Consider the following 15,000-nt stretch of genomic DNA (forward strand, 5'->3'; position numbering starts at 1 on the left):
ATAACAATTACCTAGCAAATGACATAGGTTGTCACTCAACTAATAAAGCCTAATATAACGCGTTGCCATTTTAGCATTTTGAATGCTGACGGTGCCAAGATCAGGAACAGGCCGTCCACCTCTCATTGGTCAGCATGCGAAGCTGAGCTCAGTGCTCACTTTGACTAGGCTATTGATATTGCCTGGGGTTGTTCAGCATATAAAATGACTTACAAGTGTCACGTCCTGACCATAGAAAGCTGTTATTTTCTATGGTAGAGTAGGTCAGGGTGTGACAGGGGGGGTTTATTCTATGTGTTCTATTTCTATGTTAGGTTCTAGTTTTTGTATTTCTATGTTGGTTTGTTTGGGATGATCTCCAATTAGAGGCAGCTGGTCCTCTTTGTCTCTAATTGGAGATCATACTTAAGTAGGGGTTTTCTACCTGGGTTTTGTGGGTGATTATTTTTGAGTAGTGTTTGTTTCACAGCTGCGTCACGGTTTGTTGTTTTGTGTATTCAGTTTATTTATGTATCGCATAGTTTCACAGAGTAAATAAAATGTGGAACGACACACACGCTGCACTTTGGTCCGCTTCTCCTTTTGACAGCCGTGACATATAGATCAATGTCTGTCAACGGAGTTACATGTAGTTGGACACTGAAGGAGAGAAGACGCATCAGTTGTCACCAGTGTTAGGGAACGTTACTTTTAAAAGTAACTCGTTAGGTTACAACTTTACTGCCATTAAAGTAACTCGTTAGGTTACAACTTTACTGCCATTAAAGTAACTCGTTAGGTTACAACTTTACTGCCATTAAAGTAACTCGTTAGGTTACAACTTTACTGCCATTAAAGTAACTCGTTAGGTTACAACTTTACTGCCATTAAAGTAACTCGTTAGGTTACAACTTTACTGCCATTAAAGTAACTCGTTAGGTTACAACTTTACTGCCATTAAAGTAACTCGTTAGGTTACAACTTTACTTACTGTGGAAAGTAACTCACTAGTCGTTAAAGTACTTTTGCGTTACCAAAACTGGAGGCTTCGGACTGGGGAGCGTCGCTGCAGGCTCCGGACTGGGGAGCGTCGTTGGAGGCTCCGGACTGGGGAGCGTCGCTGGAGGCTCCGGACTGGGGAGCGTCGCTGGAGGCTCCGGACTGGGCAGGCGCACTGGAGGCCTGATGCGTGGAGCTGGCATAGGAGGCGCCAGACTAGTAACACGCACCTCAGGGCGAGTGCGGCGAGCAGGCACAGGACGTACTGGGCTATGGAGGCGCACTGAAGGGAGAGTGCGAGGAGCAGGAATCGGTCTCACCGGACTGGGGAGACGCACTAAGGGCCGAGTGCTCACAGCAGGCACTGGCTGTACCGGGTTATGGATGCGCACTGAAAGGAGAGTGCGAGGAGCAGGCACAGGACGTACTGGACTCTGGAGGTGCACTGGAGGTCTGGAGCGTATGGCTTGCACAACCCGCCCTGGCTGGATGCTCAACTCAGCTCGACAACTGCAGGGTGCGGGCACAGATCGCACCGGCCTGTAAATGTGCCCTGACGACACAGTGCGAATCACGCGACAACACGGTGCCTGCCCCGTCACTTGCTCCCCACAGTAAACACGGGAAGTTGGCTCAGGACTCCACCCTGACTCTGCCCAACTCCCCGTGTGCCACTCGCACTTGCCTCTTCGTTGGTATCATGCCTCCTCTCGTCGCCGCTCTGCTCTCGGTGCCTCCACCTGTTCCCATGGAAGGCGATACCATCCCGCCTGGATCTCCTCCCATGTCCAGGATCCCTTGCCATCCAATATCTCCTCCCATGTCCATTTTTCCTGCTGATCCATCCCACGCTGCTTGGTCCTTTGGTGGTGGGTGATTCTGTCACGTCTGTCAGAAGGATCAGACCAAAATGCAGCGTGTTCGTGGTTCCACATACTTATCCTCTCTGGGCTAGGCGGGACGAATTCGTCCCACCTACGTAACAGCCAGTTGAATCCTGTGGCGCGATTTTCAAAACATTTGAAATGCTATTACTTCAATTTCTCAAACATATGACTATTTTACAGCTATTTAAAGACAAGACTCTCGTTAATCTAACCACACTGTCCGATTTCAAAAAGGCTTTACAACGAAAGCAAAACATTACATTATGTCAGCAGAGTACCAAGCCAGAAATAATCAGACACCCATTTTTCAAGCTAGCATATAATGTCACAAAAACCCAGAAGACAGCTAAATGCAGCACTAACCTTTGATGATCTTCATCAGATGACAACCCTAGGACATTATGTTATACAATACATGCATGTTTTGTTCAATCAAGTTCATATTTATATCAAAAACCAGCTTTTTACATTAGCATGTGACGTTCAGAACTAGCAAACTTCCGCCGAATTCACTAACAATTTACTAAATTACTCACGATAAACGTTCACAAAAAGCATAACAATTATTTTAAGAATTATAGATACAGAACTCCTCTATGCACTCGATATGTCCGATTTTAAAATAGCTTTTTGGTGAAAGCACATTTTGCAATATTCTAAGTACATAGCCCAGGCATCACGGGCTAGCTATTTAGACACCCGGCAAGTTTAGCACTCACCAATATCAGGTTTACTATTATAAAAGTTTGATTACCTTTTGTTGTCTTCGTCAGAATGCACTCCCAGGACTGCTACTTCAATAACAAATGTTGGTTTGGTCCAAAATAATCCATCGTTATATCCGAATAGCGGCGTTTTGTTTGTGCGTCCCAGACACTATCTGAAATGGTAAATCAGGGTCGCGCGCATGGCGCAATTCGTGACAAAAAAAATCGAAATATTCCATTACCGTACTTCGAAGCATGTCAACCGCTGTTTAAAATCCATTTTTATGCCATTTTTCTCGTAAAAAAGCGATAATATTCCGACCGGGAATGTCCATTTAGCTAAACAGAGGAAAGTAAACAAAGCTTTCTGTCGACGCGGGCACGAGCCTGAGTCTCACAGTACTGTAACCAGCCACTACCCAAACGCGCTACTTTTTTTCAGCCAGAGCCTGCAAAGCCACGATTCAGCTTTTTACCGCCTTCTGAGACCCTATGGCAGCCGTAGGAAGTGTCACGGGACAGCTAAGATCCTCACTCTTCAATAAACAGAGACAAGAAGAACGACACCTTGTCAGACAGGCCACTTCCTGCATGAAACCTTCTCAGTTTTTTGCCTGCCAAATGAGTTCTGTTATACTCACAGACACCATTCAAACAGTTTTAGAAACTTTAGGGTGTTTTCTATCCATATGTAATAAGTATATGCATATTCTAGTTACTGGGTAGGAGTGGTAACCAGATTAAATCGGGTACGTTTTTTATCCGGCGGTGTAAATACTGCCCCCTAGCCCTAACAGGTTAAATTTATTGTGAAACGTTGCAAAACACCAAATACTAGAAAATACAAACACAACAAACCGTGACGCAGAGAGGACAACACACTACTCAAAAGATAATCACCCACAAAACAGGAAGAGAAAAACCCCTACTTAAATATGATCTCTAATCAGAGGCAACGAGGATCATCAACCAAAACAATACCAACATAGAAATAGAAAAACTAGAACTTAAACATAGAAATAGAAAACATAGAACAAACACCCCCTGTCACGTCCTGACCTACTCTACCATAGAAAATAACAACTTACCATGGTCAGGATGTGACAATCACGAGAGGAGAGCTCAAGCCAGGTCAGATTTCCTTTCAGATTTTCTAATCGTTGTTTCAGTTGTTTTAGTAATTTGTGTATTTTGCAATAAAGTTATTGTTATTATTAATATTGTTATTATTATTATCGTTTATTATTATTATTATCATTTATTATTATTATCATTTATTATTATTATTATTATCATTTATTATTATTATTATCATTTATTATTGTTATTATTATCATTTATTATTATTAATATCATTATCATTATTATTGTTATTTTTATTATTATTATTATCATTTATTATTATTATCATTATTATTATTATTATAATTTATTATTATTATCATGTATTATCATTATTGTTATTATTATCATTATTATTATTATTATTATAATTTATTATTGTTATTATCATTATTATTATTATTATTTTCGTTATTATGAGAGGTATTTTCTGAAGGGAGGAAGATGAGAGGTATTTTCTGAAGGGAGGAAGATGAGAGGTATTTTCTGAAGGGAGGAAGATGAGAGGTATTATCAGAAGGGAGGAAAATGAGAGATATTTTCAGAAGGTTGATAGAATGTAATAATATGAGCAAAAAGTTGAATAAACCGTCGATTCGTAAAGTTTGAATGGATTTTCTGACTGATGCACTTGTATCTTAAGCATTTGATGGGTATCGGTGAATCGTTACATCCCTAGTCTGTGTCTGCTGTGTGTGTTAAATGTATTATACATTAAACAATGTGTTTTGTATTTTTCTGAACAGTTTATATAAGAAATAATTAACTAAAAATGTGGAATGAGACACCTTGTGGTGAAGAGGGAGAACACGTGTGTGTGTGTGTGTGTGCGTGTGCGTGCGCGTGCGTGTGTGTGTGTGTGCATGCGTGCGCGTGTGTGTGTGTGTGTGTGTGTAACACCTGGTGTCGAGGAGAGAACTACACCACCTGTCTTCAACAACCCTCTGTAGACAGTGACAACTACACTACATAATGGGCTATTTAAAGTTATCCTAGTGGCCAACCCAATGACAGCCTATTCCCTACAGTTAAGGGCACTACTTCTGGACAGGACCTCTTTTTTTATATATATATATATATATATATATGACATGACCTCTGATGTCGTTCTAGGAAAAGAACTGAGGACTTTCTAAACTTAATGTGTAATTATTTATAATAATAATTAACTTAGTAGTAACTTTAAACAGTAACATTGTGTCTAAAAATGGAGTCTGGTACTTAAAGAAACATTTGGTTGGTTGCTGCTTATATAGGATTGCTGAAACAACATTGAAACAACATTGAAACAACAGTGAACAATGGCGACGGTGCATAAAGATGGAGGAATTCAGATAGGACATTATTATTTTTAAAAGTTATTAAACTACGGCGCTCAATATGGTTCGATGTGACAATAAATCAGCACGAATCTACCTTTTTTTGTTGTTGCTTTTTCTAAAACGCTGCCGTCTTGGAAATAGAATTGGGATCATGTCTACTCTGCTAATGACGTCACGAACGAAGAGTAATGCAGACCAATGTATAATACAGCGACCTACTTAGCCAACAAGGCGTTTGTTGTAAGTAAAAATGATGGAGGAACCGCCATCTTTATGCACCTCCTGGAAGATTACTGTGTTGAATCCTCTTGTCGACTCCCTGACCTTCTTCCATTTCACTGGTTTCTCATCTCTCTCTCTCCTCTCTGTTCTCTATTTCAGGAAGAGGCTATACCAGAGTTGGAGATAGATGTGGATGAGCTACTGGACATGCCTAGTGATGATGACCGAGGAGCCAGAGTTAAAGATCTCCTGATAGACTGTTACAAACCTACTGAGGTACGTCGGGTCCCACTGCCTTCCTGGAAACAGTAGATTTTTCATGCTGCTGTTGAATCGGGGGCCGATGGGTTTCTAACTGTACTCTATCATGTATTTTATGGTTTTGGACCCCAGGATGAGTAGCTGCTGCCTAGCTAATGGGGATCCTAATCAACAAAACGTTCTCCCTTCCTTAGCCCTGTAACGCGGGTCGTATAAAGGGGACCAAGGTGCAGCGTGTTGAGTGCTCATATTCACTGTTATTATGACGACACTAGAACAAAACAACAAAACAACAAAACCCAGGAAGAAAAACCCCTACTTAAATATGATCTCTAATCAGAGGCAATGAGGATCAGCTGCCTCCAATTAGAGATCAACCCCTAAACAATCCCAACATAGAAAAACTAGAACTTAAACATAGAAATAGAAAACATAGAAAAACACAAAAACACCCCCTGTTACACCCTGACCTACTCTACTATAGAAAATGACATCTTACTAGGATCAGGACTTGACAAGCCCGGGCCACACACAACCCCTAGCATCTATCCCATAGACACTTGTCCTTGAGCTGATTCTAATAATTAGATGATTTATAAAATGAATCAAGTTAGTTACAACTGGGGTTGGATTTAAAACGTACAGGAGGGTTTCTCACCAAGAACAGGGTTGGAGAGCCTTGCCCTAGAGACAGCTGTCACTAATGGTGTGTTTTGTCCCTCATCTCTCCCTGTAGGATGTTGTTACTAATGGTGTGTTTTGTCCCTCTTCTCTCCATGTAGGATGTTGTTTCTAATGGTGTGTTTTGTCCCTCTTCTCTCCCTGTAGGATGTTGTTACTAATGGTGTGTTTTGTCCCTCTTCTCTCCCTGTAGGATGTTGTCACTAATGGTGTGTTTTGTCCCTCTTCTCTCCCTGTAGGATGTTGTCACTAATGGTGTGTTTTGTCCCTCTTCTCTCCCTGTAGGATGTTGTCACTAATGGTGTGTTTTGTCCCTCTTCTCTCCCTGTAGGATGTTGTTACTAATGGTGTGTTTTGTCCCTCTTCTCTCCCTGTAGGATGTTGTCACTAATGGTGTGTTTTGTCCCTCTTCTCTCCCTGTAGGATGTTGTCACTAATGGTGTGTTTTGTCCCTCTTCTCTCCCTGTAGGATGTTGTCACTAATGGTGTGTTTTGTCCCTCGTCTCTCCCTGTAGGATGTTGTTACTAATGGTGTGTTTTGTCCCTCTTCTCTCCCTGTAGGATGTTGTTACTAATGGTGTGTTTTGTCCCTCTTCTCTCCCTGTAGGATGTTGTTACTAATGGTGTGTTTTGTCCCTCTTCTCTCCCTGTAGGATGTTGTCACTAATGGTGTGTTTTGTCCCTCTTCTCTCCATGTAGGATGTTGTCACTAATGGTGTGTTTTGTCCCTCTTCTCTCCCTGTAGGATGCTGTCACTAATGGTGTGTTTTGTCCCTCGTCTCTCCCTGTAGGATGTTGTTACTAATGGTGTGTTTTGTCCCTCTTCTCTCCCTGTAGGATGCTGTCACTAATGGTGTGTTTTGTCCCTCGTCTCTCCCTGTAGGATGTTGTTACTAATGGTGTGTTTTGTCCCTCTTCTCTCCCTGTAGGATGTCGTCACTAATGGTGTGTTTTGTCCCTCTTCTCTCCCTGTAGGACTTTGTGTCTGATCTGCTGGATAAGATACGTGGCATGCAGAAACTCACCACCCCCCAGAAGAAATAACCTCACCCCTCCCTCAATTCTATCCTCACCCTGCCCCCTCACCCCCAACCTCACCCAACTGAAGAAATAGGATCTTTGCCTCCTCAGAGATGGCGGGAGGAGGAGGAGGAGGAGAGAGGAGAGAGTGGAGTAGAGGGACGAAGAAAAAGTGAAGAGAGGGTGGAAGAGGAGGAGGAGAGAAGATTGAAGCAGCCAATCAGATCTAAGCAGGGCTCATGATGTCCTATCCTGTGGTTTTATTTTAATGTTTTATTTAGTTGAATCTTATTTGTAGTTTTTTAAAGGGGTTTGTATTGTTGTTAAATGATCAATCGATCTGTCCTATTTGTCATGTTAATGTGATGCCAGTGAACATAGCATACTATAATGTGGCTGTAAGTTTAGTAGTGGTGAGTTTTAGTCCCAAATGGTAACTTATTTTTTATAGTCCACTACTTCTAACCAGGGCTCTGGTTGTGGACTAGGTGATAGGGAGCCATTTTGGCTCTGGTTTTGGACTAGGTGATAGGGAGCCATTTTGGCTCTGGTTGTGGACTAGTTTATAGGGAGCCATTTTGGCTCTGGTTGTGGACTAGGTGATAGGGAGCCATTTTGGCTCTGGTTGTGGACTAGGTGATAGGGAGCCATTTTGGGACATAACCTTTAGAGTTTTAGGATGGGACTGACTCCTGCGTATAATACAGTGTATACATTTAAATGTTAGTCATTTAGCGGACGCTCTTATCCAGAGCGACTTACAGGAGCGATTAGGGTGAAGTGCCTTGCTCAAGGGCATATCGGCAGATTTTACACCTAGTCGGATCGGGGATACAAACCAACGACCTTTCAGTTACTGGCCCAACGCTCTTAACCGCTAGGATACCTGCTGCCCTATACGTAGCTCTGTGTGTGTGGTCTTGAACACACACACACACACACACACACACACACACCGGGGGACTTGAACAAAGTGGCCTTGTTTCTTTCTAGTTCTGTTTTTCTCTGTCTCTTTTTTTTTCTTTCTTCTCTAAAACAGTTTATTTTCTCTCACGTAGTGTGTGCAGTCTAAGGGCTATTTTCAGTGAGGACTCATGGAGAGTTTTCAGGAGAGCAGTAAACCAATGAGGGGTGAGATGGGAGGGAGGAGTGAAGGCAGGGGGGGGGGGGGGGGGCACTGTAGTGGAAAATTGTGGCTGTCTGTCTGGATGCGCTCATCCAAATAGCAACGCACGCACACACACACACACACACACACACACACACACACACACACACACACACACACACACACACACACACGCACACACACGCACACACACACACACACACACACACACACACACACACACACACGCACACACACACACACACAGGGAACAGCAGCTGCTGCTTCTTCATGCCCACACACACACACACATGTTAATAGTGGCTCTCTCTCCAACAAACACACAAATGGGGAGGGGGGAGGGGGGTGAAAAACCTAATCATCGAGAGATGGCACAAGAGAGAGAGAGAGAATCAGAGGTCTTACTCTTCCTGGCTTGGCTGCCTCACAAGGCCTCAGTGTTGCTTATCATTGCAGCTCTCTATCTCCTCAATCACTCACACACACGTCTCTCTATTTGGCCCTCACTCCTTCCTTCCTTCCTTCCTTCCTCTCTCTCCTTGTGTTCTACTTCCAGCAATCATCTACACAGATGACACCTTCTCTCCCTCCATCTCTTTTTTTAATTTTTTTAATTAGGGCTCTATTTAATCCTCATCGTGGAAGTTCAGCTTTACAGCGTGACGAAAAGGTAATGTTTCCGTGGAGACTGCATTCACCGGTAAAAGCTGTCGGAAATGACCTTGACATTTCTATCACGGCTTTTAAGGTTTTAAGGATTTTTTCCGAGCTGACTTTGCCTTTTGACCTTTATTTATGTTAACAAACCAAATAGAATGAGACTTTCATTTTTAATGAAACCATTTTTTTTGATGAAATGGAACAATGTTTTGTTGTTGTTGATGTTTCTCTTTTTAAAAAGGAGATCCTGTTGTTGTTTAGGAAAGAGGTCACCCAGAGGTCACTCAGAGGTCACCCAGAGGTCATCTATATCTTTACACTGCATTCTTTAGATGCAAATATCTATTCTAGGTCAATTTTTACTGTGTTTTATTATTATTATTATTATTATACCTGGTGTGTCCAAAATGGCACCCTATTCTTTATATATTGCACTACTTTTGGCCAGAGCCCTATGTGGGCCCTGCGATAAGACTACAGTCCTTTCCAGGGTGTACTTATACATCAAGCTGCCTCACAGTACAGAAACAGGCTCATATGGGCTGTTCTTACTCTGACATGGCTACTTACTTACCCATAAGGCTCTGGTCAAATGTAGTGCACTATGTAGGGGAATAAAGTGCTATTTGAGACTTTAGCCCTGATAGACTGTTGTTGGGGTGTGTCGGGACATATTGTACTGTACGACAACTTTGCAAAAAAAAAAAAAAAGATATTTTATTGATAAAAGAAATGCTGTTTTAGAAGTGATGTGTTTCTGGAGGAAAAGATGAACAAAACTGAAAAACAAAAATATAGCAATATCAACAGGGTCTTGTTATTTACCAATTTTGTTACACTTTTATGCAACTTTAATAAAAATATGTTAAAATTAACTGTGTGTGTGTGTGTGTGTGTGTGTGTGTGTGTGTGTGTGTGTGTGTGTGTGTGTGTGTGTGTGTGTGTGTGTGTGTGTGTGTTTGTCCTTCAGAATGATGTGTATTTGTGTAACAACCAATTATGTTTCTGTGTCGTCGGTAACAACACGTATCACTGACATTGGAAATGGGTTTTGTCGCCACCTGCAGGACATCTGTGGTATAATTATACCGTAAATAGAGCGCGCCAACAAAGACTTCATAACTAAACCAAGATAGACCAGAGCCTGTTTCCAATGGCAGCAAGTGAATCAGTGGGCAGAACAAGGAAGGAAGGAGGGCAGAGCGTTTAGTTGCATATTTCCTTTAGTGAACTCCTGCTATGTGAAGTGCGAGTGCACAATAACTAATTTCGCCCTTACACTCCTTCTAAACAACGCATTTAAAATAAAAAATAAACTTTGGTGATACAGTCTACAAAACGCAGTCCACTATGTTTGTTAAAGATTCTAGTTTTGTAAACTGTATGGACATCAAATGTTTTATCAATCAGAAAATGATCAGAACTTCACCGAAATCCACATCGCTCCATCTTGTCCCAGTGCCGGTCACTGGGCTTCCTCTCATCACCATATTTGGTATTAAGTGGAAACGCCAACCGGATGCTTCATGGTTATACATTGGTGAAATATCTGGCTCATTGTTCTATCTGTGTAGTCGTAAAACCCGGAAAATGAGTTGCCCTTGGTACGTTCAGTCATCCCTGTGGGGGAAAGAATAGGAGTATAATATATACTATATATAATATATACGTGTTGTTCTATACAATAATAGCAGTCAGTTAACATGACCTTTATCAATTATGAAGCCTTTATGTGCTTTTTATCATTACATAAATTCTTCAAAATTGATTAAAAAAAAAAAAGTTACATCTATCAGATCTCCTAAACCTGTTTACCACGGACCTTAGTTTCGGCGTTTATCCTAAAACCATACAAAATAAATAAATAATAATAATACGTCATTCATTTTCCCCATAGAATAATAAAAAAGACGAATTGGACCAACTTGGGGACATTTTGTTGGTCCCCACAAGGTCAAATGATTTTTCTATTTCTAGGGGGTTTAGGGTTACGGTTAGAAACAGTGTTATGGTTAGGATTAGGAGCTAGGGTTAGTTTTAGGGTAACGTTTAGGAGGGTAGGGTTAAGGTTAAGGTTAGGGTTTAGAAAAATAGGATTTTGAATGGGACTGAATTGTGTGTCCCCGCAAAGTTAATTGTACAAGACTGTGTGTATTTGCGTCCCAAAATAGCTTGGTTTTTCCAATGACAAATTCCACTAACAAATGTTAATACAGTAGAATGGAATCTGCCGATAGCGGGATCCTCCTCTTCAGCTCTCTGGATCGCATCGTTGGAAAGAGGTCAAATGTTCAGATAAAAAAAAATATTACAATCATAATTTCACATCTATATTTATAACTAAAATCTATTTTTTTTAATCATGTATATGCATAAATATACAAAAATCCTCGAAAGCACGTGAGTTGACACTTATGTGACATTTAGGGGATTATATTATCTGGGCCGGGTTATCCCGGTAAGAGGAGTTTGTTTGGGTGAAAAGTGATTGTATTCGTTTTGGAATCGAGCTGAGCCAGGTGTGAATCAGGTGCTTCTGTTCAAAGCCAACGGTGAACTCAGCTCAAAACAAAAGTAACATAGCCTAGACTAGGTTAAAACACGTGGACTAATTAGTAGGATTCCATCACATGCAAAAGTGATTTGTTTTTTGATAAAAACAGATTACAGTTTGATTTGAAACGGGGCTCCTCCGTCGCAGCGTTTCCCCGGTCACGTCTCAGACCACAGAACGGTGCACCGGGACTCAGATGAATAGAAGTCCCTCAGTAGGTGAAAATCCACTGCTCAAATAAACCAGTATTATGAACCGATGGTCTGTTGGCTACTGATTGGTTAGGTCAGTACAGTAATATCTCACAGGACGGCTTCTATTGGCTAGGCATGTATTAAAACTCTGCGTTGATTGGCTAGACGGTAGAATTTTTAGAGTCCGGCAAAAGTGTCAGTGGAAGTGTACTACACCTATAAGGAAGTAGCCTAGTTTGAATATTGTGATAATATAACTGTACTTTACAGTATTGGAGTAACTAACGTACAAACCATCAACGGTAAGTAAGCTATTCTAGATTTTAAACTGCATTCCCCACATTTTGCTAGTCTTTATTATTTGGTTTTGTAGTTGATCATCCGACTGGCATCTTCTCTGTCTCTTCTGATAATATATCCTGGAACAAGCCGCTGTAACTCCGTCCAGACCGTGTCATGTTTGACTGGTACGTGGTACCATCGCTGTGAATGTCTCGGACACGTCCTAACTTCACTTTATATGCGTGTTGATGACACTCCGTTAGAGAAGGTCTACAATGTAACGACGACCGTCTCCGTCGCAGACAGGGTTAGATATATCGCATATAGACAACATTTGCTGTAAAAAAAAAAGCAAATCATTGATCTATTCATGTATCAGACTGTTTTCCGTTAGATACTAAAATGATTTCAAATTCAAGATTGTGTATTCGGCTGGTCGGGAGAGGACCCCCCCCGGGGAAGGAACATTTCCTACGGTATGATCTCAGGGTAGGCGACATCCGTGAAGCCGTACGGTGGAAGGACCACACCGTGGAAGGACCACACCGTGGAGTCGTTTCACGGACCGCTGCGCCACCGACATAACAGGCTGTTCCTATATTTCTATATTTCTATGCAAAAAGGCATAGAAGACGTTGCATATACTTTGGTAGGAATACTCTTTGTTATGAGTGATTTATTAATAGTTTATTATAGGGTGTAATCATTATTTGTGCATAGGCCTAGATGAGTAAGTTATGTTATATTTTAAATAGGCTGCTAAATAGTAAGTTAGTATATTTCTACATTATTTAGGCTATGGTTAACAAACTGTCAGATAATGCAGACAGACATAACAACACCGACATAAAGTAGTAACCTAGTTATTATTCTGTTTGTTTCTTTCTTTCTCTCTCCCATCTCTCTCTTTCTCAATTTAAGGATCTTTATTGACATGGGAAACATATGTTAACGTTGCCAAAGCAAGTGAAGTAGATAATAAACACAAGTGAAATAAACAATAAAAATGAACAGTAAACATTACACTCACAGAAGTTCCAAAATAATAAAGACATTTCAAATGTCATATTATGTCTTGAAGTACAAAAAGGGAAAATAAATAAACATAAATATGGGTTGTATTTACAATGGTGTTTGTTCTTCACTGGTTGACCTTTTCTTGTGGCAACAGGTCACAAATCTTACTGCTGTGATGGCACACTGTGGTATTTCACCCAGTAGATATGGGAGTTAATCAAAATGTGATTTGTTTTCAAATTCTTTGTGGATCTGTGTAATCTGAGGGAAATATGTGTCTCTAATATGGTCATACATTTGTCAGGAGGTTAGGAAGTACAGCTCAGTTTCCACCTCATTTTGTGGGCAGTGTGCACATAGCCTGTCTTCTCTTGAGAGCCAGGTCTGCCTACGGTGGCCTTTCTCAATAGCAAGGCTATGCTCACTGAGTCTGTACATAGTCAAAGCTTTCCTTAAGTTTGGGTCAGTCACAGTGGTCAGGTATTCTGCCACTGTGTTCTCTCTGTTTAGGGACAAATAGCATTCTAGTTCTATTTCCAATGTGTCAAGTAATTCTCTTTTAGTTTTCTCATGATTTGGTTGGGTCTATCTCTCTCTCTCTCTGTCTCTCTCTCTTGCTCTCTCTCTCTCTCTCTCTCTCTCTCTTTCAGTGATGCCAGCCCAGCCCTCAGTCAATGAACCAGAGGAAGAGATGGAGGTGGAGGGAGACAGTGAACTACCAGAAGCCAATGGAAAGATGGAAGAAAAGAGGGTGAGAGAGGGTGGAGATGGGGAGGAGGAGACCATGGATGAGAGCACGGAGGAGAGGGAGAGCGACTTGGATGAGAGTGAGGAGGAGAGTTCAGGTAAGAAACTGTTGAATGATGAGAGGAAAGAAGCCAGTTTTCTGTTTTTTTTTCACTCTCCCTCTTTCTTTACTGCACAAACTAACAGTAACTAACAGTAACTAACAGTAACTAACAGTAACTAACTGTAACTAACAGTAACTAACAGTAACTAACAGTAACTAACCGTCTCTCATGCTCTCCTTCTTTCTTTACTGCACAAACTAACAGTAACTAACAGTAACTAACAGTAACTAACAGTAACTAACAGTAACTAACTGTAACTAACAGTAACTAACTGTAACTAACAGTCTCTCATGCTCTCCTTCTTTCTTTACTGTACAAACTAACTGAAACTAACTGAAACTAACAGTCTCTCTCTCTCTCTTTCTCTTTCTCTCTCAATTTTAATTTACTGGGCTTTATTGACATATGTTAACGTTGCCAAAGCAAGTGAATTAGATAATAAACACAAGTGACATAAACAATAAAAATTAACAGTAAACATTACACTCACAGAAGTTCCAAAATAATAAAGACATTTCAAATGTCATATTATGTCTATATGCAGTGTTGTAATGATGTGCAAATAGTTAGTGTATGTGTCTATAGTCATTATATGGTCATACATTGGGCAGGAAGTGCAGCTCAGTTTCCACCTCATTTTGTGGGCAGTGTGCACATCACCTGTCTTCTCTTGAGAGCCAGGTCTGAGAACAGTGGTCTTTCTCAATAGCAAGGCTATGATCACTGAGTCTGTACATAGTCAAAGCTTTCCTTAAGTTTGGGTCAGTCACAGTGGTCAGGTATTCTGCCACTGTGTTCTCTCTGTTTAGGGACAAATAGCATTCTAGTTTGCTCAGTTTTTTTGTAAATTCTTTCCAATGTGTCAAGTAATTATCTTTTTGTTTTCTCATTATTTGGTTGGGTCTAATTGTGTTGCTGTCCTGGGGCTCTGTGGGGTCTGTTTGTGTTTGTGAACAGAGCCCCAGGACCAGCTTGCTTAGGGGACTCTTCTCCAAGTTCATCTCTCTGTAGGTGATGGCTTTGTTATGGAAGGTTTGGGAATCGCTTCCTTTTAGGTGGTTGTAGAATTTAACGTCTCTTTTCTGGATTTTAATAATTAGCGGGTATCGGCCT

At 41.1% G+C, this 15,000-nt stretch overlaps 2 protein-coding genes across 3 annotated transcripts in view; both read left to right on the plus strand.

Moving 5' to 3' along the window:
• The window catches only part of LOC106608460 (protein phosphatase 1 regulatory subunit 14B), a 41,997-nt gene extending 32,133 nt beyond the window's left edge, over positions 1-9,864 (plus strand). For both annotated transcript variants that reach the window (XM_082977331.1, XM_082977330.1), the window contains 2 exons: positions 5,398-5,514; positions 7,156-9,864. In XM_082977331.1, the coding sequence (XP_082833457.1) occupies positions 5,398-5,514; positions 7,156-7,224 (186 nt within the window). In that variant the 3' untranslated portion in view covers positions 7,225-9,864. The remainder of the gene's footprint in view (positions 1-5,397; positions 5,515-7,155) is intronic.
• Positions 9,865-11,888: 2,024 nt separating this feature from the next.
• Positions 11,889-15,000, plus strand: part of LOC106608459 (breast cancer metastasis-suppressor 1 homolog) — a 31,206-nt gene continuing 28,094 nt past the window's right edge. Inside the window, exons 1-2 of the mRNA XM_014206389.3 lie at positions 11,889-12,039; positions 13,687-13,881. Coding sequence (XP_014061864.3) covers positions 13,689-13,881 — 193 coding nt within the window. The 5' untranslated portion in view covers positions 11,889-12,039; positions 13,687-13,688. The remainder of the gene's footprint in view (positions 12,040-13,686; positions 13,882-15,000) is intronic.

The sequence above is a fragment of the Salmo salar genome, chromosome 07 (assembly GCF_965601325.2).
Source record: "Salmo salar chromosome 07, fSalSal1, whole genome shotgun sequence".
NCBI classification, from domain to species: Eukaryota; Metazoa; Chordata; class Actinopteri; order Salmoniformes; family Salmonidae; genus Salmo; species Salmo salar.